This window comes from Oryx dammah, unplaced genomic scaffold (genome assembly GCF_014754425.2).
Source record: "Oryx dammah isolate SB20612 unplaced genomic scaffold, SCBI_Odam_1.1 HiC_scaffold_25, whole genome shotgun sequence".
Taxonomy (NCBI): Eukaryota; Metazoa; Chordata; class Mammalia; order Artiodactyla; family Bovidae; genus Oryx; species Oryx dammah.
This window is the reverse complement of record NW_024070209.1, coordinates 97,802,749-97,820,813: the sequence shown is the minus strand read 5'-3', so window position 1 is coordinate 97,820,813 and position 18,065 is coordinate 97,802,749. Positions and strand designations below refer to the sequence as shown.

Genomic DNA, 18,065 nt, shown 5'->3' with positions numbered 1-18,065 from the left:
GCAAACAAAGCTTTTTCTCCAGGTCATGGGAAGTGGGGCTCAGCAGTCTTAACTATTCCTCCCTTCTGTTCCGTTCGAGGCTGCTGGCTGCGGCTTGTGGGACAAAGCCTGGCCTCGGACAGACGGGTAGGGAAGTGTCCTGGGACCCAGACTGGTCAGCACAGACTGGCCCTGCCACCCCTTCTCCAGATGGCCCAACCACATCATCCCTTCTCAGTGTCTGGATAGGCTGGGTTTCAACTCCTGCTCTTTTTTGGGTGAAGGGCAGTTCTGAAAGCCCTGGGGTGAGGACAGGGAGGGTGGGACCAGAGAAGTGACTGCCAGCTGGGGGAACGTGGGGTCCCACTGGTTTCGGTTTCTAAGGATGAAGTTCCAGGCAAGGCCAGTAAACAACTTAGTCTTTTATTTGCCCAAGGCCAGCTGTTGCAGGCACTGAGGCCCCAAGACTTCCAGAAGGGATGAGGGTGGGGGGAGTCACCCTGCCTCCCAGGTGCTGCCTGCCCCATCGTGCTTCCTGCAGGAGATGGGAGTAGATAAAGTGTGCCCTTGCACCATCAAGTATCTCAATTTTGTGTGTCTGTCAATCGCTCAGTCGTATCCGACTCTTGAGACCCCATGGACTATAGACCACCAGGTTTCTCTGTCCAAGGGATTCTCCAGGCAAGAGTACTGGAGAGGGTTGCCATTTCCTTCTCCAGGGGATCTTCCCGACCCAAGGATCGAACCCACATTTCCTGCATTGCAGGTGGATTCTTTACTGTCTGAGCCACCAGGGAAGTCCCCTCAGTTTTCAGATATTATAAAAATTCCATTGTCATTAGGGAGGAAACTGAGGCACATTGATCCCCCACCCCAGGCCTCTATTTGCCAGTGCAAGGTCTAGCATACACCCTCCTGCTCTCCACCCCCAGTGGAATGAGCTGTACGTAGGCAGCCTTTTGCCTTGAGTAGGGGGGAGGGTCTCAGGAGCCCATCTGGTGGCCTGTGTTGGGGGAGGCTGGCCAGGGTCAAGGGCTGTGGGTGGGGGAGCAGGAGGAGGAGCAGGTTGGAGGAGCAGCTGCTGTGTGTGTGCGTAGGGGGCGGTCGGTGCTGAATAGGGGACCCCAGCTGGGGTTCCATAATGATATCAATGGGGGACAGGCAGAGCCCTCTGCTGTCCAGATGGGGAAACTGAGGCGAAGGCTCCTCCTGTCTTTGAGAGGGGAGGGGCCTGCCATCAGCTAGTGAGGTTCATTCCTCTTCCCCAGGAAGGCACTGCAGCCCAGGAGCAGCAGTGCCTTGTCAGCGGTCACTCAGGGAGACACAGGAGGGACAGCAGCTGGGTCACCTGGCCACACAGACCCCCTCCACTCCAGCCACGTGGAGGGGTACCCTCCCCCACCTCAGCTGCTGGGAGGAGGAGTGCCCGGCTCCGGCGCCTGCCTTCCCCTGCTCACGTGCCTGAGAAAGGCTCATTTTTAGCACCTGGCCTCTTTTCCCTGCCTGGAGGGAGCTCAAGGGACAGAGTAGGGAAGAAAGCAGCCAAGGGGGACAGAAGATCTGGAAGTAGGGCCCCAGGGGACTGTCTGATTCTTCTGCTCTCCCGACCCCAAGGGGGCCCAGGCACGGAGAGGGGCCCTTAGCCGCCATGCAGCGTGGAGATGAAGAGGACGCTGTCTTGGTCCTGAAGCTGGTAGTCCAGCTCACCCTGGTCCAGGAGAGAAAGAAGACGACCGTCAAGGGCACTTTTCCAGTTTTTCCCCGGGGTGTTGAGAGGGGAAGTGGGGTACGGGGGCTAGCTGCATTGAGAGGGGAAGACAAAATCTACCAGAAAGAAGTGGGTACCCTATCCGCTAACTAGCAAACCTCCAGGATGGAGGGCAGCTCGCCACTTCCCCAGCAACCCATGCCTTCCTCACTCAGGGTGGGAGGCTTGAGAAGCTGCCGTCTGGACGCCAGGTTTGGACAGAGGGTGACCCCACCACTCTGGGCCTGGTGAGAGGTCCAAGGCTTTCCTACCACAGTGGTGGGTTGGGGAGAGGTCGAGGGAGGGCTGCTCCCTGAGGTACTGACCAGCAGTTCCCAGTCGGCATCGTTAACCAGCACCAGAATCCCTGGCCGCCTGTGGGAAAGACGGTGGTGAGTAGCAGGGTGTGAATGGCAGGAGCTGGCGAGAGCAGGGGCAGAAGCTTAGATGTTTGGGCTGCAGAGTCTGTGGGGTGGAGGGGTGCCTTTGCTCTAGGGAGTTCCGTCAGAGAACACCCAGGGAGAGGAGGTGACAGGCAAGTCTGAGGGCCAGATAGAACACACGTGCAAACTCCATTGCCACCTCCCAGATCTGGGGCATTGTTTCCCTGAGCATCAGTTTCTTCATCTGAAAATAGGGTAAATCATAAGTGTCTTCCTCATAAGCTCCCCGGGGAGGATGAAGTGGGATGTCAAGTGGGAGCTGCCAGGGAACCACTGGCAGCAGCCTATCCTTCCAGGGGTCTAACCTCACTGTCCCAGGCCTCCCGCATGTGCGTCTTGGGGAGGAGGCCATCTTGGCTGCTTTGAATCAGGGAAGTCTGCCAGTGGCCCCCGAGCCCCTGACAGCCTGAGAGCTGCCCTGCCTGGAGTAGGGCAGGGTAGGCCGACATCTGGACAAGCACCTTACTTAACCTGGTTCCTGCTGGCAATGACCCAAAGAGCACTGCTGTCCTTGGGGGTGGCCGCCACAGCTGCTGGACCACGACCTGGGCTCCAGGCCGGATGGCAGCCTGAGCCCCCAGGGCCTGCTGTTGAACCTCTGCTTCCAGGCAGAGGAACAAGTGCCACAGGTGCCCTGCCCACTTCTGTGACATATGAGAATAGCCTTGTTGTAGGGGTAAAATGACTTCTTGGCATACGGAACCTGGATCTTTTCCCAGGAGGCTGAGCTGGGCCTGAGACAGACACAGAAGCTTTGGGCCAGGCGAGGAGTGTCCTCAAGTGAGCACAAACATGCATGTGTGTGCACATGCGTGCAGTGACCCCCTGTAACCTGAGACCTGCATCGTACAGCCCGGTATCTATGAGGCACACTTCAATTTAAATTCCATTCAAGTGAAACTGAACACTTGGTTCCTCAGTCACACTACCAACATTTCGAGGTTTCAATATCCTCAACGCCTAGCAGCTACCACACTGGATAGCACAAAGAGAGAACATTTCCATCACTGGGAGGGCGCTGTCTGTCCCAGGCTGTCAAAGGAAGAGAGAGACCTTGGGGAGCATCTTTTCTCAGTGCTGCCTGTGCAGAGAGAACAGTTGAGCCCAGAGAAGGGAAGTCATTTGAGCAAGGTTCTTTGGCAAGTTTGTGGCATCCAGAAGGAAGGATCTAAGTTTTTTGTGGTTTTTTTTTTTTTTTGGTAAATTTACTAATCTCCTGACCTGGACTTTTGGGGGAAAAAAAAAAAAAAAACCCACAGTCCAATGTAGTAACAAGAAATCTGAAACAAACTTCCACAGAGTTGGGCAGCAGCAACCCTTCCTTGGAGGGCAAAGAAGAGGATCCGAGGGGAGAGGGCCTGGAGGAGGCGGAGTCTGAAGCAAGGCCAGGGCTTCAGGCCTCCTTCCCGCAGCCCGCCCTCCTTGGGGAAGGGAGAAAGGGACTCACACGCTGTCTCCTTGGATGAACAGCTCTGGCCGCTCTTTCAGCAAATTCTTCTTGATCCAGACAAGGAGGCTGCGGATGTCCCCTGGAGAGGAAGGCACAGAACAAAACTAACATCAAATTCAACGCTTCTGGCCCTGAGGGCCCTGCCCGGAGCAGGAAGATGTGCACTTCGGGCTCAGAGGGCCTCTTTTAGACCTGGCTGTCATGGCGCCTGGACTTGTGGTTTCCAAGGTGAGGAAATGGGACTTGGAGAGACCAGAGAGATCTTCTCAGAGGCAGTGGCACCTGGCCTTGCTGAGAGCTGGAAGAAGAGGTAAAGGGGACTTCCGAAAGGGCAGACACAGACCTCCACTCACAAGGCCTAAGAGATGGTCTGACACTGCCAGGGGCAGGCTTCTCAGAGAGCCCCCTCCACCTCTATCTCCCCAGCCAGTCCCAGATGGGGAGCATTCGGCTTTGCTCTTGGAAAGTCTGCATATATTTCCCTTTGTGAGGGAAGAAAAACAATTGCTGAGCCGATAACATCAGTTAATTTCCTCTGGCAGAAGGAGAGAAGGATCCTTCACCAGCCAGAGATGCTGACAAATCACAGTCCCTCCGCTCCCCTTTGCAGAGCCCTCCAGGCCGGGGAAGCTGCCATGAGGAAGCCAGAAGCTGAGGGTCGACAGGGCCTCTCCCGCTCAGCTGGACACTGAGACCTGCCTCTGTGTGGTTCTGGGGCAGCCACCAAGCTCTGCACCTCACCTGGAGACTAGAGGCCACATGTCCCCAGGGCCACCTCTCCTTTTCTGGGGGTCAGGTCCCAGGCCACGCACACTATCACCCCCTCGAAGGCTATGGCTCTCAGTGATCCACTCCTCAAGCAGAGCATCCCGAGGCTGCAGGGCTTTTCTCTCCCTGAGAGGACAGCTAGTCTCTGGGAAGCCAGCAGGGGGCTGGAGGTTAGCCATGCCCCTCCTGAGTCAAGAGTCTCAGAGGGGGCTGCTGTCCTGGGCCTGTGCCAAGACAAAGCTCAGGGGCTAAGCTGGAGAAGGGCCCACGCACTGCCTTGGTTTCCCTGGCTGGAGGCGGACTCCTAGCATGCAGGCCAGGAAAAGGCTGCGGGTCAGGAAGGGGCTCAGCGCGTGTCACCCACAGCACCAGCCTTGGGCAGGGTTTTAAGGCACTCTTACGGGCCTGCATGCCACCCCCTCAGGAGGCAGGCAGGCTACACCCTGGATGGCCTGGCTCACTATGCTCTGTGCCAGCTCCCCTGGATCGTCTGCCAGCAGAGCACAGGGCCACGAGCAGTGGCCACAGGCTGAGACTGCGCCTTTCCATTTTAATTCCTGCTTTTAAACAAAGCTGACTGGAGTCCTCAGGGTCCCTGGAGCAGGCAGGGATGGGGCGTGTTGCCTCCAAGTAGCTGTTGTCCATTTCGACTCCTGGCTGGGTTCCTCCCCAAGGCCTGGGTTTCAGAGGTTTCCCTGTGGCCTCCATCTTGGCACTGTCTGGTGGGCCGCCAGCCCATACATCTTGTGGCCGCTCGATAGAGCCGCCGGGGTCTGACACATCCGTCAGCCAGCCCCGCGGGCGGGGCTCCGACTGTGTGCGTGGCGCTCGGAGGGCCTGAGCAGGGCCTGGCCTGAGGGCCACCAGCTGCACCTCCACAGCCCCCACCGGCCTGTTCCGAACCAGGACTCCCTGGGTCACCGCTCCGGCTCCCTCTAAGGAAGGCTGTGATCCGCTCTCGTAGGCTGGGGCGGTGGGGAGGACTAATGGTCATGTCGAGGTCATCCCAGTGACGGCAGCGTCATGGCGTCCCCGAGGGCTGGGCCGGGGGGCGTCTGCTGCGGGTGCTGGCTCATTTATCATGATGCTCCTCTTTGCTGAGGTCATTCCCTCCCTCCTCTGCACCCCCCAGGCCTGCTCACATTCTTGATAGCCTGTTACCATGGTGAGGCCACAGCATCACCACCCGTATTGTTTCCCCATGCCTGGATTTGGGGGTGGGGAGAGGTGGAACTCCCGACTCCCTTCATAGGCTGCAAGGGCCACTTGGCCTGGCCTGAAACACACCCCCAGGGACATCTTGCTAGGCTTGCTGAGGCCCAGACAATATGCAAATAGCCTCCAAGCCAGATGGTCAGCTTCCAAAGGCGCCTAGGGGAGGAGGAAGGGTTAAGCAGAGTCAGGGGCTGGTGGTGGCTTGGGGATGGCTCCGGGAACCTCACTGTCACCTTCCCTCTGCATCCTCCTGCCTTCCGTGGCTTCCCATGGTGGCTGCCCTCCGGCAATCTCAGGAAATCGCTCGGGAGACAAATATTTACTGAGCAGCTACTATGTGCCAGGTGCCACAGAGACGGCGGAGAACAAGCGGACACAGAGCCTGACCGTGTGGAGCCACAGGCCTGCAGGGGAGGCGGACGGCACTTCGTTAGTCGTGACAAATGTGCTCTCCTTTGTGTGGGAGCAGTACGAGTTTTTCTGAGGGTGTTCACATTGAAGCTGAGGCCCCAAGGATGAGTCGGGTGGGATGGGGGGAGCAAGCTGGGCAGAAGGAAGAACATATGGGAAGACCTGAGGCAGGCTGAAATTGGCAGGTTCAAGGTGGTAGAGCTGAGAAGGCCAGAAGGTCAGCACGAGATGCAGCCAGGGAGGCAGCCTTGGCTGGACTGCATAGGGCATACGGGGGCCTTGAAAAGGGGCTGCTGGCGAAGAGGGCCCCCTCCTCGGGAGCCTGAGCCCTAGCACACAGCACAGAACCTCGCACACAAAATGCCCTGGACACGTTTACTGAGCATATGGGTCTGAGTTCGACTGTGTCATTTCCTAGTTAAACGACCTTGGGTAAGGAACTCTCTTCAGCTTCCTTCTTTGTAAAATGGGAATGGTAAAAATGCCTCTGGGGGTGTTGTGAGGCTCAAATAAGATGATCCATGGAAAGCTCTTGGCACTGTGCCTGGCATAGCGATGCTGTAACTCTTCCGTCAGTCAGAGGAAGAACCCTTCGGTTTCTCTTGCTGCCCCCTTTAGACGTTTAGACTCCTCAGAGGCTCCCTGGACAGCTCCAGTGGAAGGACTCATACGCTGAGGCCATGCGGCACTAGGACAGGGAGATGAGCACCCAATCCCATGTCAGGTTTCCCGTGCAGGAGGCCTCGGGACCTGGCCTGCCCATTGCGGGAAGAGCAAGCTCTTGTGGCGGACTGCTTATGAGTCTGGGTTCTGGAGCTGGAAGGCCCTGGGGTGTGTGCTAGATGGCCCTGGGTAGAAGTCACTTCGCCTAAGTCTCAGCGCCATCCTTGGACAAGGGAGGGATAATAACCCAGCTCTTGATGCCAGCGGCGGGCCTAGCATGGTGTCAAACAGACAAGACGAACGTCCCTGTTCCTGCAGTAATTCAGGATTCCTTATCCCGGGGGCTGCCAGAACCTTCCCCTAAAGGCCGCTGGGAAAGGGCACCGTGCACACCCCTCTTAGACCTACAGAGGCTCCCACCAGAATCCCATGCCCCAGTGGACTTGTCCTTGTCTAGGGACAACGACCACCCACTGTGGCGCCCCCCACTCCCAGTGGTGTCAATCGAACTTCCGGTCTCATCTGATGTTGCACAGCTGACCCTCATCCAACCTCTTCTTGCAGGCTTCCAAGGGGAGATTTTCTCCCAGCCTGAAATCTGGCTTCCAGTCCCTCCCACCCACAGAGCCTAGCTGGGCCTGGGGACCACCACGCCAACGATGCAGACTCGGGAGAGCCGGTCCCCTACGCCTTCTCTCCTACACATTAAGTGGCTCTGGTCCCCACCAAGTCCACCAGGCTCCAGGACAGGAGTCCTCTGGGAGTCCACCCCAGGCCTCAGCTGAAAGGGGAGAAGAAAGAGCTGGGATGGGGGGAGAAGAGAAGAGAGGGTAGAGGGAACATCAGAGGGTCCATTTACAAGTGAATGGAGGTAAGAATGGAGCAGTTTGTGGGCTAAACTGGCCTCAGAAGAAGGTTTACAGATGTGCGAGGGGACGCTCCTCATTGTTTAATTAAGCAGAAAGTGGATCTTTTCAAAAGCAATTTTGCACAGGGACTGGGAGGGGTGAGGGGGAGAGGAGGGTTGTGGGGAGGGGATCAGCAAACAGGCCCCAGAGCGGAGAAAGGAACAGCTGGCCCCAGAGAGGCTGTGAAATGCATGCTAAGCAGTTTAAAGCGCCTGGGAGCTCCCAAGCCACCCCTGCCTCCCGCGCCAGCCTCCCTTTAATACAAAGGCAGGGCTGAGGAGCAGGGAAAGGTGAGGCAGTCTCTTCCTGGGACCAGGGCAGGTAAGGCCCAGACCAGGACCATCGAGTTTCGGGATTTGCTCCAGGCCCCTGACCAACCCTGGTCTGCGAGTCTTGAGTTGAAAGGATCCTTGATGCATTAAAAACCAGCTACCAGTGGCCAGGCCCCAAAGCTGGTGGGTGCCTCCCAAACTCAGCCACTCAAGGCCTCTTCCGTGGAGGTGGCTGTTAAGAATCCTCAGCTCCCTGCACAGGCAGCCGCTCACTGGATCAATGCACCTTGCTTCCAGAACCATGTGCCCAGATCTGGAAGCAACTTTTCCAAACTGCAGGTGTCAAACTGATAACTGACTCGTGCGCGCTTGCACTCGGTCATGTCCGACTCTGTGACCCAGTGGACGGCAGCCCGCCAGGCTCCTCTGTGCATGGGATTTCCCGGTAAGAATACTGGAGTGGGGTGCCATTTCCTTCTCCAGGGGATCTTCCTAAGCCAGGGACTGAACCCACGTCTCCTGCACTGGCAGGCAGATTTTTTATCAATGAGCCACCTGGGAAGCCCAATAATGAGCTCAAGACAGACTAAATCAAGTCCAACCTCCCGCCTTTACAGGTGGGATAAGAGGCCTGCAGAAATAACTAATTTGCCAGCACATACTGCCAGGGTGCCTCTCTCGCCATCTCAACCTCTTTGGCCTTTCCCAGCCTCTCATTCCAATTGGCCGGGTTGGAAGCTCTCCACTGGCCCAGGACCCAGGGCCTTGGAGTCCCCTTGTTTGTGAGACTTGTCACAATCCATAATCTTATGGCCGCTGTTTTCTCTGCTGGAGTCTCCAAGACCTGCTTGGCCAAGTGGCAGGCCCAGGGCTGGGAAGGCTGCCAGACGGCAGATCTGGGCATGGGCTTGGGAGGAGTGAGGCTCTCCCCGTGGCACCAGGCCCCTGCCCTCCTGTTGGGCTCTGTGTGCCAGGGTAAGGCCTGGCAGCTGCCAACCAGCTCTGCCGCTGTGATGTGACCCATGCCTCTGGGCACAGCAGGGCACAAGTGGGAGCCAGAGGTAGAGACCCATGGCCAAGGGCCCAGAACTAAGCACATGGGCCACTTCCGCTAGCCTCCCCTGCTTCCTTTTATTTCATCCCAGAGAGGGGAGGAGAGCCCCCTACCTGCCCCCGAGGCAGTAGATGAGGTATCCAAAATCTGAGTCTTAGGGACTTCCCTCGTGGTCCGTTGGTTTAAGACTCCATGTTTCCAATGGAGGGAGCTTGGGTTTGATCCTTGGTTGAGGAACTAGGATTCCACATGCAATGCACTATGGCCAAAAGATAAAAATAAAAACAAACCTAGGTCTTAGCCAGCTTCCCTGCTTGAGTAACTCTGGACAGGTCACTCTCTCTCTCTGTGAAATTTGGTTTCCTTGTCGACAGATAATATCTACTAGGGTCATTATGAAAACTGGTATCAGTAGCTGTTGGAGGCATGAGAGTGTGAAAACTGGAGAATATCCTGCAGGTCTGAGACGTGATGTGATTCGGGGAAGCTCTTGGGATAAATGGTAATGGGACAGTGGCACCCTGCAGGATGGGGTGACCCTGGCATTGGCTTCAACCCCAGCTCTGCCAATGACATAAGCGCATGGTCGAGGGTAAGACCTTGGACATCTCTGAGTTTGGGTTTCCACTATTTTTTTGGGGGGCGGGGAGGGTTACACTTTTTAAAGCGGAAGTAGTGATAGTTACCACCTAAGAATCTGTGACAATTACTTGTACCACCCACTGGGGTTTTGCCTACCCTGTCAAACTCAGCTTGTGCCCGAGGACACTGGCCTTCCCTTGGGTCCTTGACCACCACAAGGCCTTCTGCCTGGGGGCTTCACAAGTGCCGTCCTCTCTTCTTGCAATGGGCCCCATGCACCTCTGCTCTCCCTCCAATTTGTTAGGTTGCCTTCCATCCGTTCTTCAGGGCTTTCGCCTCACAGTCGTCTGTCTCTCTCTCTCTTTTTTAGTGCCGTGCAGCATGCGGGATCTCAGTTCCTGGACCAGGGACTGAACCTGGGCCATGGCACTGAACGTTTGGATTCCTAACCACTAGGGCACCAGGGAATTCCCTCAAAGACACTTCTCTAAAGAGGCCTTCCCTTGCCACCCTGTTGTCTCATTCAAAGCACCCTTTTGTTCTGGTGCCAGTGAGGACCACTCATGCTGTTATACATCCGCGCGTTTACTTCTTCACTGCCTGGCTCCATGTCCCTTACTCTGTTAGCTCCAATAGGGTAAGAACCATATCAGTTTTGCTTAAGATCAAATTGGCACAAAGGAAAACACATATGTGTGTGTGTGCGCGTGCGCGTGTGTGTGTGTGTGAGAGAGAGAGAGAGTGCGTGCACGAGATCAGTTGTGTCCAACTCTTTGCGAACCCCTGGACTGTCCAGGCTCCTCTGTCTACAGAATTTTCCAGGCAAGAATACTGGAGTAGGTTGTCATTTCCTACTCCAGGGTATCCCCGACCCAGGCATCAAACCCACATATCTTGCATCTTTACCACTGCGCCACCTGGGAAGCCTGGCACAAAGGAAAACACGTGTGCATATTCAAAAACACGGGTGCCAACCACAGGAAAGAATAAAGTACTTTCTTCTACGACTGGCACTTGGTGAGCGTTCGGTCAATGAATGAATGAGAAGGACTGGAATTATTAAACTTGGGCACCTTCACGCGGAGCAAAAGCAGGGGGAAACAAACCCTAACTTGTGATGTTTTAATAACGTCCTGGGTAAGTCTTTAAGGCTGCATCTTTGAGAGGCTTCTGACAGCCCCTCGTTTCCTCCCAAGGCTGCAGAGCCATCTGTCAACTAAGAAACCATCACCTATATCATCTTGGATCTTCCTCCACCAGGGACACAATCCCACAGTCCTGACATTTAACCTCAGCCTCATGCCCACAGCCAGCTCCAGGGGGCAGCACCCTGTACCCTGGCCTCTGAATGTGGCACAGAGACCTGCCCTATGCCACTGCCCTTCAACCCCAAGGGAGGGTCAGAGACAGTCTTGGTAGTAGGTGAATCTGGGCAATAACTGATACCTGGCAGATGCATGTCCCGTTCCAGAAGAATCATGTCAAACCTCACTTGACTTTCTCTACTGCCCACCTCCAGGAACCTCATTCCCCTGGCTCCCCATACAATGGACTTCCTCTTCTTCCCAGAAGTATCTCAGCCCAAGGTGAGATGGGCTCCCACTCCTGAATGTTCTGCTCTTGCTAAGCTCCACTGCTAGGGCTGCAAAGCCCCTCCACAGTGGCAGCGTCCAGCCCCTGCCTCTAGGCTACGCTGCTATTTACCCAGCTGGACCTCTGGAAATCCTCCTCCCCACCTCCCCCAATCTGAAGGTAGGGTCAGTCTCCCAGTGCCTGGTACATAGTCTGCGGCATGGGAGGTGCTCAGGGTGTGTTTGCTAAAGAAAAGACGAACAGGTATTTGAATGAACCTCCCCCCTCCAACCTCCTTGGCTGGACACTTTTCTTCTCATTGAAATTCATTTAAGTCCATCTGCATTGTTCCATTCTTGACAAAGGTTATCTCCTTTGTGAAGACATCCCTCTGCGGCCATCCAGTGATGGCAGAGATGCCTGGTACAGCTGGCTGACACCTTTTAGCAACCCTGAGAGATAGGGATTACCATCTCCCCCTCACAGATAAGAATGCGAAAGCTCAGAAAGATGAGGTGACCGGCCTAAGGTGCTAAGGGGATTCAAACTCAAGTCTGAATACAGAACCTGTGCTTAGAAGGACGCAGCGATGCCATCTCCTCCCTACAAAGCTGGCTGACTCTGGAGAGGATGGAGACAACCGGTGATCTCTCTCCCTTCCTCCCATGGCCCGGGAAATCCTACCCACTCTCACTTGACCCTGTGGAGGAGCTGCTGCTCAACGGCACTCAGAGAGCCCATACTCACAGGGTTCCTCCTGTCCAGGCAAGGTGACCTGATGCTTCTTCACACCGTCGAACAGGAGCTCCGCACCGCCTCTGCAAAGGAGGGCCAGAGAAAGAGCCTCAGAGACCAAAAACTGAGGAGGCTGGCACCAGATGCCCAAGAGATTCAGAGACCAAGGTTCGGGAACACCTTGGCTATCAGCCATCAGTTCTCAAATGTGGCTTCTTGCTGTGGTAAAGCAGCACAGAAATAATGTTTATTAACATTTAAGTACCCAAATTTTCAGACTCTGGCTTTGACTCCTCTGAATCAAGAGGTAGCTTAGCATACGGGGGCAGAGCACGGGCCCTGAGGTGGAGACCAGGCCCCACCCGGGCCTGACTGGCGAGACCCTAGGCACGGGACGGCATCTTCTCAAGCCTCAAGCTTTCTGTCTGCAAAAATGTTGAGGAGCTACCCCAAGGCACACTGCAGACCCCAGGCATAAAGGCTTCCTAGGGCCAGGTGACACTTTGAAATTCCCCTGCCTGTGCCTTGTCCCCACCCCTGCTGCCGGCCTGGTGGGCAAACCAAAGTGCTAGAGAGTGGGAGACCCCCACTGGACTTAGCAGTAAGCTTGCCCTTTACAAGAACATTCGTCGTCTCATTTCACCTTCATGGAATCCCGGGGAAGGAAGGAGGGAGGGAGGCAGATATTATTAACTCCAACCAACAGAGAAGCAAGTTGGGGCCAGAAGAAGTTAAGTGACTTGTCCAAGGCCAGATAGGCAGTAGCTGAACTAGGATTTGAATTCTAATTGGTTTCTGGCAGAAACAACTAAGGCTGCCCAGAAGGTCAGGAAGCCCCTTGAGGGCAGAATCTGGCTCACTTCTGGGTGCCAACACCTGGCTAAGGGAAGCCTGGGCCAGCAGAGAGGCTCCGCCAAGTGCAGATGCCAGGACTCATGGGGCAGACACTCAGGCTCTCAGCGCCACACTGCTCCTCCCTGAGTCTCGTCGCAGACCTCACGTGGCTCTTAACTGGGAAGCCTTAACAGCCTTGGGACGGGTGCGATGACTCCCACCCCACCACCCTTACCCAGAGTCAGAGAACAGAGGTGTCCTGAGACGGCCCACTGGGAGGCAAAGGCAAGGCACGCATTGTCATGGGGGAAACATGGGGCGACTGTCATCCAAACAAGGTCACGCTTTGTTGATGCAGAAATGTGGAGGGGGAGAGGAGGCCCATCTGTGGCTGCGCGCAGCGCCATTTCAGCTGCAAGCCCATACAGAGCCTCCATTTATCCCCTTCCAAGAGCCCCACTCTCTCTTGGGTAGGGGCTGGCACATGCAGCAGCTGGGGTGGGGGAGGGCAACAAGCAAGGGGCAACAGGAGTTGGGGGGTCAGAGGAGTGGGAACTGGAAGCGCTGGCACCCAAGCAAACAACCCAGATTGGCCAAACCTGGTGGTGCCAGGCGCAGAGGCCAGCGCTGTTTCCCCTTCACAGGCAGAGAAAGAACCAGAGTCCGGCTCAGCGACTGACCTGTCACTGCTGGGTTTACCAGTACCCGAGGGAAGGGTTGGCACTTTTGTGGTGAGAACATCTGGAGGGTAGGAAGGTGCACTCCCAGCCTCTGAAGTGATTCAGGGAGGCAAGAAGGGGCCCAACTTGGTCCCAGAAGAAAACCAAAGTCAAACTCTCGTAGGTCCTACAGGATTTGCGACTCAAACTCAATTAAGGCATCACACCCCAAGATACCTTGTCTTTCCTCCACTTCCCAGCTCTTGGTGGGAGGTGTCTGTTGGTACCAGTGACTGGTACAGACACTCTTCAAATGGTCTTCACTTTTTCAAGTTTACCTTCATCTTTTTATCTGATATATTTTACTTTTGTTCATTTCCCCTCTACCTGCGGGGATGCAAGTTCTGCCTAAAACAGGGCCTGGTACACAGCAGACACTCAAAAAATATTTGCTGAAATGAGTGAACATGCCCATTTCCCCACTTCTTCTCTGACCCTAATGGCATTCCCTTCCTCTGCCAATACCTCCTGGACTCAGGAGGAGGAAAAGGGAGAAGGGAAAGGGAGGTGGGACTCTCCCGTCTGGGCTGCAGTGACACAACACACATCTGTACTACCTGCACTGCATCCCCTGTGACTGCAGAAACTGCTCTGGCAGGACGAGGATGGCAGACCCGGCCAGTGATAGGCGGGAGAAAGCAAAGAGCAGCCTTCCAGAGTGTCTACGAGAACTGGTGGGGCTGCGGGGACACAGCTGCTCACGGGAAAGAGGCCAAGTCCCAACCCTTGGAATCTTCAAGGATCAGGGTGGCACTTGGGGACAAAAGGGAGAGCCTGATGGGCAAACTGGTTTCTCTGCAAATATACCTAAGTTCAGAGTAAAGGGTGAAGGAAGTGGGCTAAGAGACACAGAAAATGAAAGAAAGGCCAAGGGGAGAAACAGGCACTGACAGAGACAAAGAGAGAAGGACTCTAGGTTTAGCCTACATATTGGGCATTCCTGCTTCCCAAGAAGCTGCAGTTCTCACGGGACCCTGTGGCAGTGGGTGGTGGGAACACTGTCTTGCCTTGCTGGTGTTCACTATTGCTCTTGGGATAAGGGAGACCGAGATGGTGGAGCCAGAAAACAGGAACTCCAGCAAGTCTGTAAGCCCTGGAGGGCAAGGACCACATCTTCCTCATATGACTTCCCCACTGCCGCCAGCACAGGACCTGGCAGACAGAAGACATTTCTGAAGACAAATGCCACGTGTGACTCAGTGAACATGAAAGGTAAATCGGCTGTGGGTGGTGGTGGTGGTTTAGTCACTAAGTCGTGTCCTACACTTTTCGACACCATAGACCATAGCCCGCCAGGCTCCTCTGTCCATGGGATTTCCCAGGCAAGAAATACTGGAGTGGGTTGCCATTTCCTTCTCCAAGGGATCTTCCTGACCCAGGGATCGAAACTTCGCAGGTGGATTCTTTACCACTGAGCCACCTGGGAAGCCCAAGCCAAGCTGACTGGAGATAAGCCTCAGCACTGGTAATCTGTAGTTTCTCTGTCTTCAGCTCTGCTGAGGCCTGTCAAAACAGCAGGGACCTCCTGGAACCTGCAGGTTATGGGGGACATAGCTGGGCAAAGGGTCAGTAAAGCAAAATAATCAGGTGGCCAGACTAGCATAGTTCTAACTGGATCCATGGTGCCAGACAATATCATCAATTAAAAGGCAGTTAACATTCATGAGACTAGCCCCTCGTAAGGGACAGCAACGCTAACACTGGAGGGCATGGACAAAGTTCTATTTATCTTTGTATCCTCTGTGCCTGGCTCGCTGCCTGGCACATGGTAAGCACTCAATAAATGACTGGTGAATGGACTGTGCAATGAAGGGAATCCATGAAAGAAACTGGGGGTATCCAATAGAAGGAAAGGCATTTATAGGCAGAGGTTTCCGATTCCCATCCCAGACTTTCCCTTTCACATAAGCCTTGGTTTGTTTATCTTCACACACACAGACAAATCTAGTCCCAGCTTTTCCACCTGAGTCTAGAAATTATACTGTCCATCTCTTAAGACCTGTTTCTCTGCCTTCTCTCTAGGCTTTGCACTTTTTCCCAGCTCTGAAATCACATGAAAAACCTTCTGTCTGTAAGAGGTAGAAGAGAATGCCTTCAGATTTCCTCCCTGGTCTGTGTTTCTTTGGTAATTAGCGTGTGGCCCCATCCTGCACTTTTTATCTTGAGCATACTGTAGTGGCAGAGAGGTAAAAGAATCTACCTGCCAAGGCAGGAGACCCAAGAGTCAGGTTCGATCCCTGGGTCAGGAAGATCGCCTTGAGAAGGACATGGCAACCCAGTCCAGTATTCTTGCCTGGAAAATACCATGGACAGACGAGCCTGGCGGGCTGCAGTCTACGTGGTCCCAAAGGGTCGGACATGACTGAGTGACTAAGTTACACGCACATGTACACGCACTAACCCTGTTTTGTCAGGGTTAGTCTCCACTATTGTGCTACCTAGCCCCATGTCCCCACCTGACTTAAGACCTGCAGAAGGCACTCAGGAAGTTTACTAAATGTACCGGAAAGGGTTCAGGTTTGTTTAACACCCTCAAATCTTCGGAAAGGTTGGTCCGTCTCGGTCCTAGAAGCTCAGATGCCAGACACACGGGCCTGCTCCAAAATGGAGCTGGCAAACAAGGCCGGGAGGCCTGCTAACCAGTCACACCTTTTGAGTCCCGTAGGGCGCAGGGCGTGGAGGAGTGCCAGAAGCATACCTCCAACTCCCGGGTATGCGCATCTATTCCCGGACATACGGCCTCGTCGCCCAGGGAGACCGAACCTCAAGCTCTCCCAGGCGGGTGGCGTAGCTCAGGGAAGTTGCCGGGGCCCTCGGCGATTCGGTGGTGACAGGCCCCAAGGCAGAGGGAGGGGAGTTCCGGGCCCGACGACTTCAATCCATCCCCACGGCGCCCCAGCTCTGTGACTCACCCGAACTCCACCTCCACGGACAAGGGCGCTGCCATGTTGAGGAAGCCAAGCTCACAGGAAACGCCCCTCAACTTCCGGCTCTACTGGGCCCCGCCCCGTTTCCGGTTGCCGTGGACGGAAGAGGCGGGGCTGGGGAAACTCTCCTCCTCAGCTATTGGATTAAGGTTTGGAGCAGAAAGTTGAGGCCGAAGGACCGTGGGCCTTGTTAAGGGGCGTTTTGGTTGGTCGTCCTGTTTCTTTTCGGGACGGCGCTCAAAGAGCTAGGGCCGGAAGCGACTGGCATCAGCCGCAACTCGGCGGAGGAGAGACCTGGCGTCTTTGCACTGTGACCGTGAGCCACGTTACGGTTTATCTTGCATTAGTTACCAGATTACCTTCTGTGTCAGCACACTGCTTGGACGAACCCGTCCACTTGTCTTGAATTATCAGTGGCATCCAAATATTTACTTCCAGCCCAGAAAGCTCTCTCTTGAGCCATCGACTCGCAATCCAACCCCCCTTTCGCCGTCGATTTAGATTTCATTCATTCAGCAGATGTTTATCTCACGTCCTCCGTGTACCTGGCATTTTGGTCGGTGCTAAGAGATGCCGATGGTGAATCGGATAGGCAAGGTTCCTGTCTTTAGGGCACTCACAGTCTCGTGGGGGAAACCAATCAAATAAACATACGAGTCATGCTGATAAGTGTAAAATCTCAAACTGAAAAATGATCTGGCATCGTAAGAACTTCAGAAAGAAAATGGGCTGCACTGGACTTGGGCTGAGCTCTAAAGCCTGAGTCGAGCTAAGTAGGTGGATATGAGGAGAGAAAAGCCGCTGGGAGCATTCCAGCGATAACGGAAAGTGCAAAGACTCTGGGTAGGAGGACATGCTGGAACATCAAGAGAAGGTAGAAATTGGGGAGCAGAGGGCCTGATAAGACATGAGGCTAGATATGTAGGCAGGGGCCAAATCATGACTTGTGAGCCAGGTAAGAATTTCAGTCTCTTATCCTAAGAGCAGTGGTAGGCCTTGGAAGGATTTGGCGGGGGTGGGTGGGGCGGGGGGTGAGTGGGGTGGGGGGGTGACATTATTAGAACTGTGTTTTAAAATATCCTTCCTGGGACTTTCGTGGCAGTCCAGTGGTTAAGATTCTGTGCTACCACTGCAGGGGGCGCAGGTTTCTTCCTTGTTCAGAGAACAAAAATCCCCCATGCTACGTGGGGTAGCCTAAATAAATAAGTAAAACATTCTTCCTGGCTGCAGTGAGAACTGGAAGGAATTGGGAAAGAGATAGGGAGACTACTGGAACCTGTTACAAAAGCCCAGGGCAGCTAAACCACATTGGTAAACTCATCGTTGGTAGCTTAAGGTAGTGTACCCTTGTGGTTAAGCGTGGATGTAAGAATGTGGTCACCACTAAGGGCTCAGAGTTCAACTGCCAGCTTTACATCCATGTCCCACCACTTCCCATGTGCATCTTTGGTTAAGTCCTTTAACATCTGTGCCTCAGTTTCCTCCACTGTGCAAATTAAGATAATAGCAGCCCCATAGGGTTGTCCTCACAACTAAATGAGTTCTTGGCACAGTGCCTCGTTTCCTAAAATAGGCCCCCCTGTGTTCTGCATCTCAAGGATACCACTGCTATCCACAGAAACACCTAAGCAAGAAACCTTGGACATTGTTTTTAATTCTCTCCCATATCCAGACAGTTAGCACGTTTGGGTTCGTCTCCATGCTAAGCTGATTTTGCAGCCACGTGTTCTTCTAACACCACCATCACCTCTCACCTGCTTCTCTGGCCTGCCTGCCTCCCACCTCC

At 54.7% G+C, this 18,065-nt stretch overlaps 1 protein-coding gene across 2 annotated transcripts; it reads right to left on the bottom strand.

Moving 5' to 3' along the window:
• Positions 1 to 381: 381 nt before the first annotated feature.
• On the bottom strand, positions 382 to 16,367 carry URM1 (ubiquitin related modifier 1). Of its 2 annotated transcripts, none has more exons than XM_040225267.1 (5): positions 16,265 to 16,367; positions 11,812 to 11,882; positions 3,617 to 3,698; positions 2,053 to 2,101; positions 382 to 1,687 (listed from the first exon to the last, which is right to left on the bottom strand). In XM_040225267.1, the coding sequence occupies exons 1-5, from the start codon at positions 16,297 to 16,299 to the stop codon at positions 1,619 to 1,621; spliced, it is 306 nt and encodes a 101-aa protein (XP_040081201.1). In that variant the 5' UTR covers positions 16,300 to 16,367; the 3' UTR covers positions 382 to 1,618. The 2 variants fall into 2 exon arrangements, with proteins under 2 accessions (XP_040081201.1, XP_040081200.1); XM_040225266.1 differs by having other exon boundaries at positions 2,053 to 2,146; positions 16,265 to 16,356.
• Positions 16,368 to 18,065: the final 1,698 nt, after the last annotated feature.

Bases quoted from the DNA above. Each gene is read 5' to 3' on its own strand.
- URM1 (XM_040225266.1), bottom strand. From the start codon at position 16,299: ATGGCAGCGCCCTTGTCCGTGGAGGTGGAGTTCGG. The intron at 11,883-16,264 runs GTGAGTCACAGA...CCTCCTTTGCAG, and splicing joins TCCGTGGAGGTGGAGTTCGG to AGGCGGTGCGGAGCTCCTGT. The intron at 3,699-11,811 runs GTGAGTATGGGC...CTTCCTCTCCAG, and splicing joins GCCTGGACAGGAGGAACCCT to GGGACATCCGCAGCCTCCTT.